General features: G+C 35.2%; 1 protein-coding gene across 5 annotated transcripts in view; it reads left to right on the top strand.

The window, feature by feature from the left end:
• The window catches only part of SEC24B (SEC24 homolog B, COPII coat complex component), a 104,694-nt gene that overhangs the window by 49,862 nt on the left and 31,668 nt on the right, over positions 1 to 23,164 (top strand). For 3 of the 5 annotated variants that reach the window (XM_080641975.1, XM_080641976.1, XM_080641972.1), the window contains 4 exons: positions 85 to 258; positions 10,955 to 11,059; positions 16,100 to 16,180; positions 19,255 to 19,478. In XM_080641975.1, the coding sequence (XP_080498101.1) occupies positions 85 to 258; positions 10,955 to 11,059; positions 16,100 to 16,180; positions 19,255 to 19,478 (584 nt within the window). The remainder of the gene's footprint in view (positions 1 to 84; positions 259 to 10,954; positions 11,060 to 16,099; positions 16,181 to 19,254; positions 19,479 to 23,164) is intronic. The other 2 variants (XM_080641973.1, XM_080641974.1) reach the window with 1 other exon arrangement.

The following is a 23,164-nucleotide window of genomic DNA, read 5'->3' as shown; positions in this document are numbered from 1 at the left end:
AGAACTTCAGATAAAGTACATTTTTTTAGTATTTTAATATATTTCAAGTTTATTGTTGTGGATGAAATAGAGTCTTCTCTTCAGTTGCAGATTCTTTATCCTGTCCTGTTACACAAAATGTTCAGCCTCCCAAGTCCAGCCCAGTGGTATCCACTGCTGTGTCAGGAGCCTCATCAGCAAGATTACCTCCTACTGCAAATCACCTCGTTGAACCTGTGGCCTCAGTTACACAGCCATCAGAGCTGTTACAACAGAAAGGTATTGGAGAAATTCATTATACTATATATGTAGCACACATATACATACATACATACTGATTAAAATAGGTAGTCAAACTGAATAACCACAATTTTTTGAAAATATGAAAAAATGTCATTTATAATCTCAATTCCAACACAACTATTTTCTTTTTCATATATTAATGTTTAGTCTCTATGGATTTATATTTTGTATAATTGCAATCATAGTTTAAATGCTATTTTGTATTTTGCTTTTACATTTACTAAGTTACTCACAGTTCTTCATTTATGTACGTAGTCTTTATAGTCATTTATTTCCTACTTTTAAAAGGTTATTATAGTTTCTTTTATAATAAAGTGCTCAAGATTTCCTTACTTAGTGTATTTCCATATCCTATATGATGATTTCTGTGCTTTTTCATTACTATTAATGGAAAGTAGTTTTTGACCTAATTTTGAGAATGAGAGGGGTGAAAATGAAATTGTACCTCACATTCCCAGCATTGATAAACAATATCATTTGTTTCTTTGCTTGTTTAATATTCTCCATGTTTTAAGTAAGTGACAGGCAACTAAATTATATTATTTTAACTCTCTTTTCCCACATTGTCTTTTCTTTTGGCAGTATTCATGATTATTTCCTGTCTGACTAAAATTCCAAATCTACTTTTGGTCAGGTTAACATACTATATTTTTCATTTGATAAAAGTAAACTGAACTATTTTTTGAAATCCACAATTTATATATATTTCCAGAGCAACCATTGGTAATATTTTAGTGACTATACTCACTATGTATAGCTCCTTATTTTGAATATGAACAATTCTCTCTCTTATGTTCTAAAACTTAGAAAAAGTATCATAAATCCTCAGGCTGATTTCACTGTCTATACTCTATACTAATATATGTTGAGTATTTATGTAGTCTACAGAAGCCTTTCAATCATTTGATCAGATTATCTACACTAATAAAAGAGAAAGATGCAAATTGACTGTACCTTCGCAACACCCACCAGCCAGTCAGGAGTGAGTATGCAAATTAGCCCATCAAAGATGGAAGGTTAATTTGCATATGAAAGTGCCAGGCAGCCGGGGGGGGCGGGTGGGACACTTGCATCGCTGCCATGGCTTTTCGTACCGCCCCAGCTGCTCAGGGCCTCTGGGCAGCGTGGGAAGGCAGGGCTGGAGCAGAAAGAGGTGGCTCCGGGGCTGGAGCGGAAAGGCGGTGCTGGCAGCCAGGGAAAGGAAGGCCCATTCTTGCATGAATCTTCCTGCATTGGGCTTCTAGTATATTATATATATATATATATATATATATATATATATATATATTTTTTTTTTATTGATATTTCACAGAGAGGAAGGGAGAGAGATAGAGAGCTAGAAACATCGATGAGAGAGAAACACCGATCAGCTGCCTCCTGCACACCTCCCACCGGGGATGTGCCCGCAACCAAGGCACATGCCCCTGACCGGAATCGAACCCGGGACCCCCCAGTCCGCAGGCCGACGCTCCATCCACTGAGCCAAACCGGTTTCGGCATATTATATATTTTTTTATTTGGTTTTATAAACCAGTTTCAGCACCGAGTGTCCATTGATTCCCAACCAGCCAGTGGGTATATTGGGAATAAAATCTAGTTGTGTGTCTTTTTAATCCTCACCTGAGGATTTCCCTCCCCCCCCCCCCCCCGTTGATTTTTAGATAGAGTGGAAGGGAGGGAAGAAGTGGGGGAAGAAAGAGAGAAACATCGACATGAGAGTGACACATCAATTGTTTGCCTCCATCGAACCCACAACTGAGGTACATGCCCTTTCTCTGGAATTGAACTTGAAACCCTTTCATCTGCAGGCCAGTGCTCTAACCCCTAAGCAATCAGCCAGAGCAGAATCTAGTTTTTGTAAGTGTTTGCCTTATAAGTGTTTCACTTATAAGTGAAAGGCTGATAGGAAAGTTTTGCTTGTCATGAGTAAGGGTAGGTTGAAGCCCTAACTGAACGAATGGTGTCTTTTTGTGTCTTTCATCAGCATTGATGATTCATTCAATTTTTTTTGTTGTTGTTAATCCTCACCTGAGAGTATTTTTTCTATTTATTTATTTATTTATTTATTTATTTATTTATTTATTCATTCATTTATTTATTTTTTCATTCATTCATTCATTCATTTATTTATTTTTAGAGAGAGTGGAAGGGAGAGAGACAGAGAAACATTGATGTGAGAGAGATATGTTGATTGGTTGCCTCTCATATGTGCCCCGACTAGGGATAGTGGTTGAGCCTGCAACCCAGGTATGTGCCCTTGACCAGAATTGAACAGGGACCCTTCAGTCCTTGGGCCAACACTCTTATCCACTGAGCCAAGCAGACTAGGGCATCCCCTGCTAATTTTTTTCCCTTTTATAATTTCTTTTTGACCATTTTACTTTTTAAATACATGGTATTATCTTACTGTATCATATACCACTTTTTCACGAAATAATCATAATTATTTTTCTTTTTTTTTTTTTAAATATATTTTATTGATTTCTTACAGAGAGGAAGGGAGAGGGATAGAGAGTTAGAAACATCGATGAGAGAGAAACATCGATCAGCTGCCTCCTGCACACCTCCTACTGGGGATGTGCCCGCAACCAAGGTACATGCCCTTGACCGGAATCAAACCTGGGACCTTTCAGTCTGCAGGCCGACGCTCTATCCACTGAGCCAAACCGGTTACGGCCATAATTATTTTTCTTACTAAGTAGATTTGAAAAGAGAATGGGCTTATTGAGCACTTATTAATGTGCCAGATATTTCATATTATTTAATCCCCATGTCAATCCTATGATGTAGATAGTATCTGTTTTACAGATGAGAAAAGTGAGATTCACAAAAAATTACATAACCTGTCCAAATTATAAATTAGTAAGTAGCAGAGTGAAAGATTTTTATCTCAGACCTGTCCTTGTGCTCTTTCTATAAAATGATGCTGAATTTGTTGTTGGCTTTTAAACTCTTGATTTACCTAAGATACGCTCCTTGTTAGAATAAGTAACAGAAAAAGATAATACTAGAGATGCTGGAATTGTAGCTTTTAATATTCCAAGTAGGAGATTAGCTTCTTAGTGGCCTCTATGCCTTTGGATAGGTCTGGGGTACATATATAATTGTGTGAGTAAGGGCTACCATGTATGTTGTACAAGTTGTAGTTTGTGTGAATGGTGCCTCTTGTACTGTGCAGTGCATGGTTATTGGTCTGATATGACTTACTAAAACAGTACTACTTAAAAGAGATAAGTTTTTTTGGTCACAGCTTCAAAGATGCCCTTGCTTAGTTATTCTTTCAAAGACCTCAGCATTGTTACTGGTTTTTAGAAGAGAGGCATCAAATTTTTGCTCCTAAAATTTTTTTTGGAAAAAAACAAAAACAAAAAACTTTGTAACTACTTAAACATTTTTCAGATTGACATCTAAATTTTTCATCTAAAGCTTAAATAGTGGCAGTTATGTGATTTTCAATATATTGACTTTTATGCATTATTCTCTATAGCCACTGGAATGATACCTAACTTTATCCTTTAAAAAAAATACCCAGATGAGCCCTTCTTTAACATTTGGAAAGTTTACGTTTTCTCTTTTTCTCCTTTATGTAATACCCTCTCCTCTGAATATAATGATATAGTAGTATATTCTTAAGCTAGAAACTTCTTTATCACTCTATAATCATACCTCTCTGCCACAATGATATATAAATTAAAATTTTAAAATTTGTTTTATTGCCTATGACCATAAGTCTAAGTGTTAACTTTTTTTCTTCTGAATTAAATAACCAGTACAATTATTATTAGCATATAGTTGGCTAAAACAATGTAAATATCATGATTTTTGGTATTTTTTTAATATAAAGTGCATTTTTATTGAAAATACATATTTCATTGAGATGAATCCCTCTCCCTCCTCCCCACCTTAGCTTTATGATTCTGAGTTGCATATGATTCATTGTGAGAATAAGATAAACTTTAGCTAGATTTCATTCATAGTTTTTATTTTCATCACTTAATTACTGAGAAACTTTGTTCATGTAATATTATAGATAGGAATGACATTTGAAGGGTTTTTTGTTTTTTTTTGTTTTTGTTAATCCTCACCCGAGGATATTTTTCCATTGATTTTCAGGGAGAGGGAAAGAGAACGGGAAAGACAGAGAGAAACATTGACGTGAGGGAAACACATTGGTTGCCTCCTGCACGAGCTCAGACCAGGGCCCCGGCCCTGGAGGAGCCTGCCACAACGTACCTGCCCTTGACTGGAATCAAACCCAGGACCCTTTGGTCCACAGGCCAACGCTCTATCCACTGAGCCAAATCAGCTAGGGTGGTGAAGGGTTTTATTAAAGCAATATTGTTCTTGGTTTTTAACTGTCTGAGTTACATGTCAGAAATTTTTGTTGTTCGTTAGATTTTATTTTACAGATAGTCCATTATTTTTACATTAATGTAGCGGTTTACAGTTGTAAAATACCTTTCACTTTTATATCTCACTTGATCATGTGAAACAGCTGTATCGTATTTCATTTTCCTTTTACAGATGAGGAAATTTTATTTTAGAGAGGTAGGTGTTATACCGAAAGATATGCATACTCTGAAGGAGGAAGCAAGACCCAATGCAGATATTCTGCCTCCAAACCCAGCACTCATTTTATTGAATCAATAATTATTCAAAATATTGTGAATTTCATTATACCATTACCAGTACCTCTTATCATATACTCTCAGTGTATTTTTATCAAAACTTCAAGCTGTGATGTAGGTCACTTATTTTATGGGTGGTATTTTTATATAACTTAATTGGTAAAGGCAATCCTCATTTTCAAACCAGTGAGACAAATTTTATTCTTTGTCAGAAATTCTAATTTAATTTTTTTTTAAATCCAAGGAAATGTTTTGTAAAATTTTAAGGGGCATAATAAACTCCACTGAGAAATAAATTACAGCATAAATATATATATATATATATATATATATATATATATATATATATATATATATATGTATATATATATATATATATATATATATATATTTTTTTTTTTTTTTTAATCCTTACCAGAGGATATGCTTATTGATTTTAGAGAGAAGGGATGGGGGAGGTGGAGAGAGAGAGAGAGAGCATTGATGTGAGAGAGAACATCAGTTGGTTGCCTTTCATATGTGCTCCAAATTGGCATCGAACTTCCAACCTAGGTATGTGCCCTGACCAGGAATCAAACCCACAACCTTTTGGTATGTGGGACAGTGCTCAACCAATTGAGCCAAACTGGCCAGGGCTGCAGCATATATCTTTTAAACCAAATTTCTAAATGCATTCAAATTTAAATGTCAAAGATCTAATATAATCTATTTATGTTTTTATAGTAGATTATAAAAGCTAGCCAATGAGTAAAAGTACTGTTTCCCATTACCAGATTTGAAATAAAGCAGTATAATATATACCTATCATTAGGCTATTTATGAAGCAAGAATTATCTTGAAAAGCATTGCATTCCTGTGGTAAATACATGTATTGTGTGTACCAAACTCTGGTGTTTGACTTTTTAAAAGTATTTACTAAGGATCAAGTATAAATTTCAGAAGTAAATTTCATCAGGCATCATGATAATAAGGAATGTTCCCATATATTTAATAAAAAGAAAAATACACACTACTAAGTACTAATAGGTTCAACTGCTAGTAAATACATTTTTGTTAAAATGAGGTAGAAAGAATTACATATTGTATAAGATATGAGGTGAGAAATTATAATCATTTAAATATGTTGTGATAAAATAAGTTATAAGGTACTTCATTGAACATCTCATATGGACTTTGAAAGAAATCATATAGAATTTTTATCTGAGTTTTATCTAATTTTGAAAAAAAAAAAATTTTAGTCCTAGAAAACATTGTACTTGTTCTTAAAAGAATTAGTGTCACGAAGGATACTACTCAGGTTGGTGAAAGGTTCTTTTTTCTAATGACTTATCCCAGAGATAAGTATTAAGAATAGCTGAAAATAATTGTTTTTTATTAAATTTACACAAACAAAAACATGTTTTTAAATAACATATCCTATTTACATAATATTTAGTATATTTCAGGCACCATTCTAAGATTTGAAATATGTATATTAATCTAGTTCATCCTCAAAACAACTATTTGAGGTAGTTATTACCCCACTTACAGATCATGTAAATGAAGAACAGAAAGGTTAGTAACTTGCCCAAGGACACACAACTAGTAAGTAGTGGCAGCACCTAGAATTGAACTCAGAATCCCAATCTTTATAACTAGAGGCCCATTGCACGATATTCATGCAAGAATAGGCCCCTGGCTTCAGCCGTCCGGGACCCAGCAAGTCCACGCTCCCCACCCCAGCCGCCTGGGAGCCAGCATGTCCCCACTCCTGGGCCACCTGGAGCCGGCAAGTCCCCGTTCCCCGGCCACCCAGGGAGCAGGCACGTCCCCACTCCCTGGCAGCCCAGGAGCTGGCAAGTCCCTGCTCCCGGGCCACCTGGAGCCGGCATGTCCTCTCTTCTGTCTGGAGCACCCCGCTTCCCTTCATAGCAGGCTTCACACTGCTCTGCTCCTGCATATGCAAATTAACCTCCATCTTTGTTGGGTTAATTTGCATACTCTGATTGGCTGTGGGCGTAGTGGAGTGATGGTTAATTTGCATGTTTCTCTTTTATTAGGTAAGATTAGGTAAGATAGCCTGCTGTTTATATAGCCAGTATTTCTTACTGTTTTGCTTTGTTCTCATGGGATTTTTTCGGAAGTAATGGGTTGTTTGACAGTAGTGATTGTGGACCCCATACATTCAGAATTATTAAATGCATTCATTTTTCAATATTTCTGAATTAAGAATATTCCAGTGAAAACCAACCCTATTTGTAAGGTCTCATCTTTTAACTGAAACATGTATGGCAAGGTAAAAGAAAGTCTCTAGATTTAGGGTGCTTTGACTAATTTAAGGAAGGGGGTATGTTTTCCCTTTAGCGCCTGAGATTTTATATCTCAGGGCAATGCATTATAGTAAGATTTAGGATAAATTCAGAATAAGTGTTTCCTTTGTAAAGGGACAGAAAGGCTTTTGTTAACACAGGCAGTTTCTTAGGTGGGTAAGTTTTAGGAAAGAGAGGACTCTGGTAATTGATTCCCTTAAAACCTTCCTTTTGAAAGAATCCTTGGAAAGTTATATAGTATGAGTATCTCGTTTGAAGACCAGTTTAGGAAAGATAACAGTTGCTCCAAAGTCTGAACTCTTGAATTTACAAAAGCTAACCTCACAAGGGATTTGTTCTCTTAAGACTAGTTTTATTTATTTCCAATGTAGCTGTTTCTAGGGAACAGTGAAGAAGCCTTTTATTAAGCATCCCCAAGGATATGGTCTCCTGGAGAGTTTTGCCTGAAGGTACTTTAATGATGGGTAGTTTAAACCAAATGTCCTTTTTAAGATATTGGGGCCCTGTTAATTACAGAACTCTTCATAATGTCAGATTCTTGCAGACTTCTTGCCTGTTGGTTTAATAGTCATACCTTGGAAGTTCTAATTTAGACAGAATAAATTAGGATATAGCATTCCCTCCCCATTTGATGGTGTTGGGCGTGGTGGGATGGAAGATACTCCTTGTACATTTTTGCAGTGGGTTTTGGGCTGAGCTCTGCATACTCATTTAGTGCAGTTTGTATGTACTGGATGGATCCAATCTAGAGAAGGGCACTTAATACGGATTGACTGATATTCTGGAGCTCTTACCATTCCTCTGTGGATTAAATAAAATGTCATATTCTTGTGCCATTACCATCACCAAGCTTTTTAAACAAAGTTTACTTGAACATAGAAAGGAAGGATCAATTCTGAGCATATTAAGTCACATTTGGGGAAGGGCTTAAATCTTGATACTTTCATCTCCAGCACTTCTTATAAAGCATTGCATCTTTTTGCAGGAAATTAATGTTTTGAGTATGCTGGCTGACATTCTGTTAATATAGTATAGTTGACAACTATAGTATAATCTAACATGATATTATGATGAGTAATAATATTACTTTAGTCTGTCTTATTCGTAAATTTGTTCCAGTGCATTGACTCATTGTTTTATAATTTTGTAATCATTCGATAGTCATTTCATTTGCTTCCAATTAAGTATTGGATATTTTTCTGATAATAAATAAATCTGTTTTTATTAATTAAATCTGAAGAAAAAGAAGGAAATATTTATCTTATAATATTATGGTGTCCCTGTACTTTGGTTCCTTTGATTAGTTACAGAGTCAACAACCTACATATTCATTCAATCATGAAAATAATGGCTTCTCCTCTGATTTTTTCCTGATTATTGGCCTCTGTTAGCTCAGCACAGTAAATGGAATTTCTTCCTCTTTCTTCTTACCAAATATATACATACACACACAGGATGGGGCAAAAGTAGGTTCACAGTTGTATGTGAAATAGTTTATTCTTGTATTATTTATTATTTATTAATTATTGTGTTATTTTCCATGTGAACAACTGTAGACCTACTGTTGCCTCATCCTGTATGTGTACTTTCTAAAGTGCAGTGCTAATTACATTTAGCACTTCTTTTTTTTTTATGATTGGCTTTGGTGTGCTTTTGTACTTTTATTTAAATGCTTTTGTCTTATAGTCAGAAAATTTGGAGCATTTTAAGAGGTACAATGTTACTGTGTAGAAAATGATATTCAAAACTTCCACCTTCTGCAACTCCTCTGTCCTCTTTCAAGCTTCCCTTTACACCCCACTGTCGTGGATAGGCATAGGACTTCTTAGCCTGCAGTGAACTGCCAATAGAAAGCAAAGCAGGCTCATCTCCAATTGCTAGTTCAAACCTTCTCTAGTTGGACTGGAATTTAGTATTTCCTTTAAAAGGCCATCTCTTCTATTTTCTGTCTGTGCAAGACTCTGTATATTCAGTGATAAACGAAGCAGGTATAGTTCCCATCCTTACTAACATTGAGTGAAGCTAGGGGAGGTGGGGTTTCTGTTCTGTCATTCATTATTTCCACTTCTGAAACATGCTGTAAGTTTATGAGCAAGATGTCTGGATGGTTGGGCTTTCCACTGGAAGAGGGACATTTTAAAGCCAGCATTTTGGACTGCTAGTAGAAAGCTACCACCTCTCCCTGTAGCCACTGCTCCTGGCACATCCATCCTGCATGGCACCTGGCTCCCAACACTCGAAAATACTTCATTTTAAGGAAGTCCTTAAATTAAAGAATTTCTTTTCTATAAAACCTTTTTTACTGTAAATGTATATTTACTTGTAAACTTCCTAGTATATCTAACCTAAGGTCTAATATTGGTCAAATTTTCATCTTAGCTAGGCTTTTATTAGAGGAATATGCCCCTCTGAATTTGGTCTTTCAAGGTATCAAGCTTATTTCTTATATTTTCTGAAATTACTTAAATTGATTTTAATTTCTCAGATGAATTTATCATAACTGCCATTTTACCTATATTTAGAAGATGTTTCAGCAAAGCTAGCTGATTTTTTTCATGACTTTTTTAGTCAGAGTGAGGAGATCACACATGTACAGTTTAACCTTTATTCCCTTCTCAGCACAGATGTTACTCTTGAATAGTTTTTTTCTTACTATAGACATATCCATGCTAATTTAAAAGGTCACCTGAAAGAAACAATGGAGAGAGCATCAGGGAGCTGCCATGGGATTTTGGTGAGGCCAGGCTACATTGTGTTTACAGTATTGTGAAATGCTCTTGAAAATTCACAGTTTCTAGGTTTTTCTTTTTTCAAGCTGAGCTGTAAGATTTTCCTTACAGGGGGCTTGTTCTTATTTATAAAGTATTTTCATTTTTAATTAAGATTATTTTCCCTCTTAAAATTTCTGTGGATGTTATGTTTTAAGTCTTGATTTTGCCACATTAATTAAATAATAAAAATACCCAATCAAAATTTTAAAGGGAAGTATTATACAGTTATCAGCTGTTGTGCCTTTTCTACAGACTCTGCCTTCTCTTGACCTACTTCATTGACCTATTTGAGACTCACGTGCAGGCAGTAGACTGAAGCTGAGATGATTGGCCATCTCAGAAAATACACTATTCTGTAATTGCCACACTTGCAGGGCCACAATTAATTACTCCCTCCCCCCCACACACACACCCTTTTTTTGAACATCTGCTGATAGCAGAGAACTATGCTGAATACAGTTCTTTTCTTTAACTGTCATTCTTTTTCCGTTATGAGAACTGAGTTACCATCAAGGTGGCATTAACAGAAGGAAGGTATCAAGTATCTGTGTGTGTGTTATATGCTATATAAATTCATTTCAGTAGAATGATCACTGCTCACCAAGAATGCACAGTCCCAAAGGAAGTATACTACAAGGGCCCTAAACTTAAAGAAGGTAAACATGCATAGAACTCAGTAAGATTTTCAGAGATTATCATTGCCGTTTCCTAATATTGTTAGTGTAATACATGGTATTTTTTTCCACACTTAAATCAGCTACTTCATATTAAAGCTGCTTTTACTAGACTGCTTTTAGAGATTTTCTAACAGTTTCAATTTTGATAATAAATTTGCTAATATTAATATGCATGCTGGGTTGCTCTTTGGAATGTCAGAGTTCTTTCTCACTTTTAATGCAATGTCAAATTTTATTTCTCATCTTTCCTGTTGGTTTGACTCGTGTTTGTGCTTTCCACTTTACAGGCATGCAGTATGGTGAATATGTTAATAATCAAGCTAGCTCCGCACCAACTCCCTTGTCATCAACTTCCGATGATGAGGAAGAGGAGGAGGAGGATGAGGAAGCAGGTCTGCTTTAGCTTTACACTAGTTCTTAATCTTTTCCTACTCAAGTTCTTTTTTTTTTAATGTCCACAGTCTTATAGCCTCTTTAAAAAGTATCTTTGCAGATTTAGCTCAATGAACTTACTTGGTTTAGGTTATAGAAGATTGGGGTCACTTGAAATTAGGTGTTTTGCTTATTTATTTGTTTTGTTTTATTTTTCTTCCTTTGGACATCTTTACCATTTCATTAAGTAACAATACATCGTTCATGATGACAGTGGTTTTTTCTTTCAGAAATGCATTTCCGCTCAAGTCATGCAAAAGAATTGAGTGTTGATTGGAGCTTTTGACTGTTTGCTCTAACACCCCATTAGGAGGAATTTTTATTTTCTGCTTTGCATGCTACTTAGTCTAAACAGAATAAACCATTTGGATTTTATATAACAATGACAGAGAAGTAGGAGTAAGCTCCTTTTGGCACTTACTATATGTTTAGAAAGCCAAAAATTTGTAGTTACTTTACAGTTTGCAAATATCCTCTATATATGGTGGCTGTAGCTGCAAGTTCCATCTTTCTGTATAGGGAGAGGGGGCAGAATATTGGGGCTAAATTGAAGGAATTTGATACCAGTGTTAGAGTTCAAAAAGTTCAAATAGAAATGGTGTTCAAATGGTGATGGATGTCTGGGCTAGCCTTAAATGTAATTAACTAAAATACTAAACATTTGCAGTTGCTTTACTGTTTCTAGCCTGCTGCAGATTATGTAGTATTTAATCAGTAATATGGATTATAGATTTTCTTAAGTGCCAGTAAACTTACGGTATAATAAGTGCCAGTTATCTCATTTCTCTGTAAAAGTATTCTGTGTTCTGTACAACTAATTTATAGCCTATTTGTAACCTTATTAAAAATGCAATAAGCTCACAGTGTAGTTTGGGATATAGAACAAAACTACAGTGAGTTCTATGTTTTCATAGTGCTTTATAGGAATATATAGGATAATCTAGAACCAGATGTAGGGTTGGATGACAGGGAAGATTCTCGGGGGATTAGGACTGGTACCTGAGCTGAGTCTAAAAGGAGAAGTTGGAATTAGGCAGGTGAGGGATCCAGGGAGAGGCACAGATACTTTTTAAAACAAAGCAAGGAGCTTTTGAGAAGATGGCATATTGGGGAACTTTAGTGAATCTGGGACCTATGGCCTGCAAAGGACCATGGCCAGAAGATTCGAATGAGGTTGGGTAGGATGACTGGATGAGATCTTGGAAAACCTGGCACAGCAGATCCTCGAATAACATCATTTTGGTATAAAGTTAATGAGATACTGCAAGAACTTAAATCTTGTTTATATTGATTAGCCTATGGTCAAATTGATTTAATTATACATCACTTCACTTACACAGAAGCTATAGATGATGTTAAGTGAGGACTTACTGTATTTCATATTAAGGTGTTTGGATTTTATTTTGAAGGTAGTGAGGAGTCACTGAGGCAGTTTACATGGAAAAATAACAGCCAAATTTGCAATTTAGAAAGCTCTCTTACGAAAGTATTCATAGGAGCATATTGAAACTAGGCTCTTAGAATAATCTGGTGAGGAAAATGAGTTCTGAGGCTAAGGTAGCAGGAAGATTGAAGGAGAGTATAGCATGCATTATCAAATGAAGAAAATCATTTTTACAAATCAAAAGTAATTTGGTTAGCAGTGGTAAATGTTAAGGAATGTTTGGTTGAAGTCTGAGAAAAAACAGTTGGCTTTATCAATCAGGGTTCCTGTCTTGTTTTTTCCTCCCCCCACCCACCCCCCTCCAACCTTATTTGTAACACTGTTTGAGGGGATAGGGGGAGGGATGAGAGAAAATGAAGAACATTTTCTAAGTGTGGTTAATATTTGTTTAATATTAACAGTAGTCCTGTGGAGTATGTTTTAGTTTAAAATCCATTGTTACAATTAAGAAGTGGCTCAGAGATGTTAGGTGTCTTGTCCATTTTCTTTTAACTGATAAGCGAGATGGAATTTGACTTAAATTTTTCCATGATTTATGCAAGTTATGAAGAAATAAAATTTCAAGTTATCTTGGTTAATTTAAAGTTGACCAATATTAGTAAGTACATTGGACTTCCTTGACCCCTGTTGCTTATCTTTTAAAGGCTTAAATGCATCCCCGTACTTTTCCCCCACCTTCAAGGATTCTGAGCTGTTCTTATGATCTATTCTCCCTTTGCTTCCTCAGATTTCAGCTCTTCCTTTCTTCCTCTTCCTCTTCTTTCAGTGTATGACATGTAGCCAGTAAAAGAATAAGGGAAAAGTCTCCCTAAGTACTACGTTCAAATAGTGATAACAAATACTCTGATTTGTTCTCAGAGTATTTGTTATCACTAATTGTAGTGTGAAATGACTGAGGTAAATTGGGCCTATGTAAGGTTTAAGAGTGGGAAAAAGTACTAATGCTCTTTGTTCAACTGAAACCAGCTGCTATGCAGAAAGCAGTATTTTGCTTGATGTAATGGTTCCAAAGATCAGTACTCCTATATTCTAAGAGTTTTATAGTTTTAGTAGCTTACATTTTGGTCTGTGATCCACTTTTAGTTCATTTTAGTGTAGAGTATAAAGAAAGAGTCTAACTTTACTAGTATTCCTCTGCCTGTGACTATCTAGTTGTTCCAGCATTATTTGTTGAAAAGAATGTTCTTTCCCCATAGAAATATCTTGGCATATTGTTTTGTTTTGAGGTGAAATTTACACAATAATAAAATTAATCATTTTAAAGTGTACAATTCAGTGCCATTTAGTATATTCACAGTGTTGTGCAACCACCATCTCTATCTAATTGTATCATTTTGACTTTTGTGCAACCACTTCTATCAGTTCTAATTTTGTGAATGTACTAACTAAACATTATATTATCTCAAAAGAAAATTATAACCATTAAGCAACAACTTCCCATTTCCCCCTCCTCTCAGCTCTTGGAAACCACCAATCTACTTTCTAACCCTATAGATTTACCTGTTCTGTATATTTCATATAAATGTAACAATGCAATGTGTGACCTGTTCCGTCTCGCTTGTTTCACTTAGCATGTTTCAGGGATTATTCATATTGTAGCATGTGTTTGTACTCTATTCCTTTTTTATAGATAAACTAGTAGATAAATAATACTCCATTGTATAGATATACTATATTTTGTTTATCCATTCATCTGCTGATGAATATTTGGGTTTTGGTGTATTGCGGTTTTTTTGTTTGTTTTAAAATATATTTTATTGATTTTTTACAGAGAGGAAGGGAGAGGGAGAGAGAGCTAGAAACATTGATGAGAGAGAAACATCAACCAGCTGCCTCCTGCACACCCCCTACTGGGGATGTGCCTGCAACCAAGGTACATGACTTTGACCGGAATCGAACTTGGGACCCTTGAGTCCGCAGGCCGATGCTCTATCCACTGAGCCAAACCGGTCAGGGCAATGTATTGTTTTTTTTAACGCTTTCAGACTTTTACCTTATGTATCAGCATTCTTTAGTTACAAATTCACAAATAAAAAAGAAGATCAATTGCTCCCCATTCTTAATTAAGAGTAATGACATATGTACACCATTTTTCTACTTATCACAAAGAAAGCACTTGGTGGTTTCCACCTATTTTTTTTGTAGTCCTCATACTTTGCATAAGTTTTTTCATGTTTAGTGTCTCATTTTAAGCCTCACAAGAAATTAAAAAAGACATACAAGACATTTTTTTAAATTGTTCTCATTTTGCAGAAGAGAGTATTGATGAATGTTGTTTACCCAAAGTTATATAACAAGTAAATGACAGAGTCTAATGTAACTGCAGTCTTTTGCTCCAAATCATGTTCTTTGCTGGTAATAAAATCAGTCTATGCAAAAAGCTTTAGCTGTTATGCCATGAGTCAACATACCTAGTCACATGGTTTTCCAAAAGTAGTCTATGAAAGATAATTATGCATGCATGTTCTTTTTATATCACAGTTAAAAATTAACCTAAAATGTAGTTTAAACTCCATCTATAATAATAAAAGCGTAATATGCTCATTAGACTGGGCGTCCTCCCGAACAACCTTCCAGATGAAGCCGGGGCTGGAAGGGAAGCCCTGGTCCTGGTGGCCGGAGGGAAGCCGGTGCCGGCAGCTGGGGGAAGGAAGGCCTACTCTTGCACGAATTTCATGCATCAGGCCTCTAGTTTATAATATTGTTGTTAAGAGCTAGGATCACCTCTGTATCACAGAATCTTGTCTTAGGGTTAAAAAAGATCAAGATCTCTAACACAAGAGAGGGACTATGTGCATTTTTGGTTTTATTCATCACTGTATACGCTAGCATATTTACCTAGTATAGCTGTAGGCTCTCAAAATATTTGTTGAGTGAATAAATGAAGGAAATATATTGTACGTCCTACTATCTGTGTGACCCATCACTAAATTTCATCATAAATTGCCACAGAAAATTTCTATTAATCTTACAGGTTTTGGAAGGCAGCTATGCTCACCACTATACCACCAACGCAGCTTTAATCTTACAGGTTTTGAATGAACACACAATAAGAATTCTTCTTTTTTTTAATCCTCATCTGAGGACATGCTTAGAGAGAGAGAAACATTGATCGGTTGCCTTCCATATGTGCTCCAACTGGGGATCAAAAAGTCATTAAAATTTAATTATCTTAAAGTATCCTAATACTGATAATATATATTAAGTAGTTTGCAGTTTGATAGATGCAGTTTTTGAGATGTAACTGTATTAAAATTTCTATCAACCTGAAATTTATATTTGTGTGTAAAGTAATTTGATATCTATTCTCTAGGATGCCATCACATGTGAATGATTAAATCTTATTCCACTCATCATCTCCATAGTCTTCCTACTCTCATTCTCATCCCCTATTCTGTATCGGAAATTTATTTATGTGTTTTTAAAAATGTCCTTAAACATCAGTCATTTTACATTTTCACTAGAGTCAGCAAAGCATCTTCTATAAAATTGCCAAAGGCTGCCCTAAGATACATTATCATTTTAGACTTAGTAGACACTTTGGTTTTCCTTTTAGGTATTGACAGCTCTTCTACCACAAGCAGTGCTTCTCCACTGCCCAACAGTTACGATGCCCTAGAAGGAGGTGGCTATCCAGGTAATTTGTTTTGTGCCTGTTTAATGGTTGCTTGAAAAGTCACTGACCATTAATTGCTTTCAAAACATGAACATGTATTATACATAATTAGCAGGGTATATTTTTTTTTTAACAGAAAAGGGGACATTTTCCTGGTATTTCTCAGCCTTAATTTTATGGTATTAATTGTTATACTCCAACTATGTATGTTGTTTCTGGGCAGCTTAAGGAAATTTATTATTCTATTTTTGTTATCATGCTCTTTATCTTTTTCCTTCTCAAAATCTTTTAATAGTGAATAATTTTTCTCTTCTTTTCCATTTTTTATGCTAATAACTCCTTAAATATATTTTATATTTCTGTTCTCATGCTTAGGTCCTTGAATTCCTTCCAACTAGCCTCTGAATATAAGTAGTCTTTGACTCTTTACTCCCCCTATGGCTCCTGGCTGCCTCCACCAGGTAAATAGATTAACCAACTTGGATGTAGTTTTTGGAGGCATTACTTTTAACCATATCAGGAAATAACTTTGGTCATTACATAGAAATCGGAGTAGTGGATAGTATTAAAGGAAAAACACATGAACTTAACCTTTTTGTATTTAATAGTCATTTTTATTTTAACATCTTGTACTGTGATTTTCCTGATTTGCCTATTTCTATCACCTGACAACCACACCTGACTTACCTCTTTTTCTCTCTCTCTTTCTGATGACTCCAAACTTTAGGACTAATAGAAGAAGCAATGTTGCCCTTCTCTTTATTTCTTATCACTCTTGAGAATAATCCAGGATTAAAGTTGAAGTATTCTGTACTTAACTGAATGCACTATCTTGCTATCATTATTCTATGAATCAGAAAAGTTTAATCTTCTCAGCTTAATATAGAATTCCTTTTAATATTTTAAGAATACTTAAATACACTACTTTAGTCTTTTGTGCTTACAGATTTTTCCCACCTAGGAACCACTATTTGTGTGTATGTGTGTAAGAGTTGTGGATTCTAAAAACAATCACTATCATCAAAATATTCTAGAAGTTACTTCATTGACTAAAAGATGAATAATCTAGCCTGGCCGATGTGGCTCAGTGGTTGAGCATTGACCCATGAACCAGGAGGTCATGGTCGATTCCTGGTCAGGGCACATGCCAGGGTTGTGGGCTTGATCCCTGATAGGGGGCATGCAGAAGGCAGTTAATCAATGATTCTCTCTCATCATCGATGTTTCTATCTCTCCCTCTCCCTTTCTCTCTGAAATCAATAAAGATGTATTAAAAAGAAAAGATGAATACTCTAACTGTATAGTATATTTCATGAGCTTCAGAGTAACCTGAAGTGAAATATCCAGTGTGGTGTAGTTAAAAGATCACGGCCTTGGAGTTAGACCTTGGTTTGTTTATAATCATTTATCAACAAATCTTAATCTTATTATGAACTGTGCTTTGAGAGTAAGTGAGTGACCTACGGCAAGTTTTCTAGCTATTTATATAGCAACAAAATTAAAGATGTGAGCAACTGTAGCAGTTAGGTGAAGTGAATTGAAAGTTTACCATCAGATACTAGGATAGATTTTAGGACTATAGAAATGTATGAACTATTGTTCATTTGTTATAGATGGGGATAAATTTTAGACTTCCATGTTTATGATTCTCCAGTTCTTTATTTCTTATGCTGATGTCATGTTAAGAGACCTTTCTATTTACAGTCCAGTGCCATGAGGAGAGACAAGCAGGAAATTTAAGGATATGACATTGCATTGATACTCCTGTCCTTTTAAGAAGTCTGGGATGTTACCAGAAAGCCAATAAGCTAAGCCTTGCCTAATTTACATATGATGTTAGAGAGCAGAATGTCTAGGAATGTATCTTCAAAATTAGAGCAAATAGAGTCAGTAGAAAGATGTGATTCCTCGAGAAACTTTTTTTTTTTAACTATATTTTATTGATATTTCACAGAGAGGAAGGGAGAGGGATAGAGAGCTAGAAACATCGATGAGAGAGAAACATCGATCAGCTGCCTCCTGCACACCTCCCACTGAGGATGTGCCTGCAACCAAGGTACATGCCCTTGACCGGAATCGAACCCGGGACCTTTCGGTCCGCAGGCTGACGCTTTATCCACTGAGCCAAACCGGTTTTGGCCTCGAGAAACTTTTTAAAAATAAATTTCATTTAGTCAGTTGCTTTTGAAAATGTATTTTTTTTTCAGAGTCTGATTACTTGTGAAGAATATGTTTTTTTAAATGAAAAATAGATTCCAATACATCTATATTATAGATATGACTTGAAAAAAATCTAACAGTCAATATACCAAATTGTTAATAATGGTTATGTGTAATAGAATAATTTTTAGGGTTTCTTCTTGTTATTCTTGTATACGATGATTAAATTTTCTACTGTTTTCATAGTTTTAATCACATTTTAGTTTTTGTTTTAAATTTCAGTAAAGGAAGAACATTGATTCATTAAATTCTATTGACATCTACTGCACACCAGACATTGTTTTAGGACCTGGACACTTATAGACACTCTTTCATATTTTCATAGTTTTGCCTCTACAAATAATACAGCTTTTTAGGGGATTATAGAAATATGCCACTCTTTTCATGGACATATTTTATAGATGGCAGGGTCAGATAAAAAGCAAATTAGAGTAAAGAGTAGTTGACACTCTTTTTAGTGCTTTGCTTTATTTTCTGCTTTATAGCCCCATTCATGAGGAAAGGATAAAAGGAAAAACTGTTTTTTGTATGGATAGTAGTAAATATAAAGGCCTTATCTATTAAAAATACCACCTGAATATCAAAGTATTTGTTGTCAAGTGATACCAAATGAGGTTTTCTTAAAATACGTCTATATAAAAAAAAGATGGGGTGGGAACATATAAAACAGGATTAGCAAAATATTGATGATTATTAAAGCTGAATTATGAGTGTGTGGGGTTTATTAGTCTATTCTCTACTTTTGTGAATGTTCAAAATTTCCCATAATAAAAAGTTAAAGAAAAGGAAATGCCAGAGGTTATGGCTCTCCCAAGAGCCAAGTCTTTATACAGTCGCGTTTCCAAGTGTTAACACCTTGTGTTTCCCTTTGTTAGATATGCTTTCTTCATCAGCAAGCAGTCCTGCTCCTGATCCCGCTCCTGAACCTGACCCTACTCCAGCTCCAGTGCCCACTGCCCCTCAGCCTTCAAAAGTGGCTAAACCATTTGGATACGGTTACCCCACTCTTCAGCCTGGTTATCAGAATGCTGCAGCACCACTGCATTCCGGAGGACAGCCCGGTAGTGCAGCGTATTCTGGATTCCAGCAGTATGCTCAAGTATGTATTTAGTCATAGAAAGACATTGCATATCTAAAAATTGTGAAACTATCAATTCTAACAAATCCCTGGTGATTCAAATGGGTCATAGGTACAAATACAGATAAGCCTGGATTGAGCATAAAAAGAATTTGATTCTAAATTTTATGTGTGTGCATACATAGAAAAAGATAAAAGGAAATATAAATATTAAATATTTATTTATTTATTTTTATTGATTTCAGAGAGGAAGGGAGAGGGAGAGAGAGATAGAAACATCAGTGATGAGAGAGAATTATTGATCAGCTGCCTTCTACACACCCCACACTAGGGATTGAGCCCACAACTCAGGCATGTGCCCTGACCGGAATTGAACCGTAACCTCCTGGCTCATAGGTCGACGTTCAACCACTGAGCCATGCCAGCCAGGCAACATTAAATTTTTAAAGAGGTTAAATTTGGATCAAGATAATAGCTGTGGTTTTTCTTCATTGTACTTTTATTTTTCAGTCTTTATAATGAGCATGTATTAATTTTGTCAAAATTAAAGTAAGCATTAAGTGTTCTGTGTTTTTTTTTAATTCTGTATTACTAGGCTTGTTACCTCCTCAAAAAAATGATACAGCATAAATGTGGTTAGCCATTTTGGTTCCAACTCTTAACTTGACGAAATCTCTGACATATAATTAGGTACTAGCCTCCACATACATAAATGTTTGTCAGTGCTTATGTTCATTAACTACTGCTATGACTCATTTTGACATGACTTTGTTTGGATGCACCTCTTAAATACCATCTCATTTTAATGATACAGAACAGTAGTTTACATTTATATTTGTTGAGAAGAAAATAAAATATTTAAAAAATGATGGCAAAAGCATTCTACTTACAATAAAACTTTTCTTAGACTAACTTAATAGAAATTTCATCTTATAGTGAATAAGAATAAAAATTAAAGGGCAATAGTAAAATCGTTTGTTTCTGGAATTTAATCTTAGAATTAAGGCTCAAAAGGAAGAATAAAACTTGGAGAGGCACCAGAGAAATATGGTTGATTAGCACAAATTTCTCTGACTTCCGTTTTGTTAGATTTTCTAGATGAAGCACATTTTTAGTCACTCTAGTCTGACTTGTGTGCTTTAAGCAAATTGCTATTTGGGATCATAATATGTCATTTATTTGTACATTGTAATGAGAAGAAAGTCAAGTTCAAAGAAAGAATCTGGTTCTTGGAAATGTTGGGCAAGGAAAAAAAAATATTTTGAAATTGAAAGTGATAACATGAAAAAGTTTCATAATGACATAGGAAAAGGTTCTTGGCCAAATCTGGCCTGCTGCCTACTTTTGGTAAATAAACTTGTACTGGAGCACAGCCACACCCATTCTTTTTATGTATGTACTAGAGGCCCAGTGCACGAATTCATATTATCTGGGCCTCTACAGAAAAAGGTTACAGACCTTTGACATAGGAAAATGGGAATTATCATTCTTGTCCCATCATATTTGGGAGGTTATTTTGGCAAGGTTAAGAGATTGTCTTTGGAATAAAAGTAAAAATTAATATTTAATATACTCGATTTTTAAATGTAACCTCATTCTATTCTTCTGTAATCACAGTTCTTTTTATACTCTAGCTTTAGATCAGAGGAGTTTGGATAAAGGGGGCAGAGACAGACTAAAAAATAATGTTATTAATCACAGTTGAAATGAGCATCCTAAAGCCAAAGCTTTAGAAGTGGACTCTTAGATATCACCCTAGTCCCAACTTTCATTTTTAAAATGTAATCCATAATATGTAAAAGTATATAAATTAGCAGCATGCAGCTTAAAACATTTCTACAAATTGTACATACTCATGTAGCCAACAGCCAGAGGCCATTCGTGCCTTTTCTAGTTACTAACCCTCCAAACAAGAATTGACAACTGTCTTGACTTCTAATATCAGATTAATTTTGTTTGTTTTTAAACTTTATATAAGTGTTATCATACTGTATGTACTCTTAGCTAGACTCTTTTGCTCAACAATATGCTTGTTACGTACTTGTAGTTCATTCGTTTCATTATTATATAGTACTCCATTATGTAAATATACCACAGTTTATTTGTTTTATTGTTGAGGGTCTTTAGGGTAAATTTCCAATTGGGGACTATTATGAATAATACTGTTATGAATATTTTCATATCTTTTAAGTGACTATGTATATATATTTAGAAGTAGGATCACTGGGATCATGAGGTGTCCATATGTTCCATCTCTGCAGTTACTGCCCAGCAGTTTTCCAAAGCAGATGTTCCAATTTATACCTTCTATTTTAACAGTATGTGGGAGTTCCAGTTACTTCCAGGGGTCCTCAAACTTTTTAAACAGGGGGCCAGTTCACTGTCCCTCAGACCATTGGAGGGCCGGACTATAGTTTAAAAAAAAGAACTATGAACAAATTCCTATGCGCACTGCGGGCCCGGGACGAGTCGGCTGCTAAGCAGGACAGGCAGTGGCACCTGGCGGGCCAGATAAATGTCCTCGCATGTGGCCCATGGGCCGTAGTTTGAGGACGCCTGCAGACAATCACCTTCCTTTCATCATTTAAGTGAAGAAATAGAGAGTCAGATAAGTGAAATCATTTGTCCAAGACTAGGTTTAATTCTTAGAATATAAAAGTCTTTGCAGTTGAGAATTAAACACTTTTTTTCCCTCTTTTACTGGTAGGGACTTGTGCAGAAAAAAATCAAAGGCAGACTTGATATATATATATCTCTCTTAGGAAGATTACACAGCAGCAGTTTGTTTTTGTCTAATCTGAATTTAAAATAGTTTTTTGGACACTACTATTTCAGAGTCACTGAGCAATAAAGATTAAAGCACACAGCTAGGACTTATATTTAAAATTCTTATGTATTTACTAAAAAAAATCTTAGGTTTTAATCTAAGGTTAATGTTAAAAGAAGCCATTTGTTTTTGAAGTTCTAGTTAGAATAAGAATGTGTTACTTTAGCTTTTTTTAAGCAGTCCTTTATAATTCAGTTGAAATGCTTTTAAATGTTGTACTTAGTATAACTTAGTGAGAGGGTGCTGAAATCTAAGGGCTTCCTTTATATGCGTTAATTTGTCATGAACTTTACTAAGTAGTTGGAAACACCAATAGTTGGCCTTTCAATAAGAAAAAAAAATAAAATTTATTTTTCAGGGTTCAAAAATAGGAAAAGATTGATGTTTAAAAAATGAAAATAAACATTAGAAAATATTTTAGTGAATATATGAAAAACCAAATACAGATACTACATAGCATTTTTTTTTTAATATATATGTATTTTATTGATTTTTTACAGAGAGGAAGAGAGAGGGATAGAAAGTTAGAAACATCGATGAGAGAGAGACATCGATCAGCTGCCTCCTGCACGCCCCCTACTGGGGGTGTGTCCACAACCCAGGTACATGCCCTTGACCTGAATCGAACCTGGGACCCTTCAGTCCGCAGTCCGACGCTCTATCCACTGAGCCAAACCGGTTAGGGCCATAGCATTGTTTTTACCATAAAAAAGTACATGATCAATTATAGAAAAATGCAGATAAGCAAAAAGAGGAAAATAAATATCAACCAATATTCCCAGCATTAAGCTATAAACAGCAACTCCTGGACTCTATCCTGAAAGGATTCTTGCTGTGCAGGCCAGGGGTGGGGTGAAAGCCAGTAACAAAGCTGTCGTCA

The sequence above is a fragment of the Plecotus auritus genome (assembly GCF_963455305.1).
Source record: "Plecotus auritus genome assembly, chromosome: 1".
NCBI lineage: Eukaryota > Metazoa > Chordata > Mammalia > Chiroptera > Vespertilionidae > Plecotus > Plecotus auritus.
This window is presented reverse-complemented; position numbering and strand designations above follow the sequence as displayed.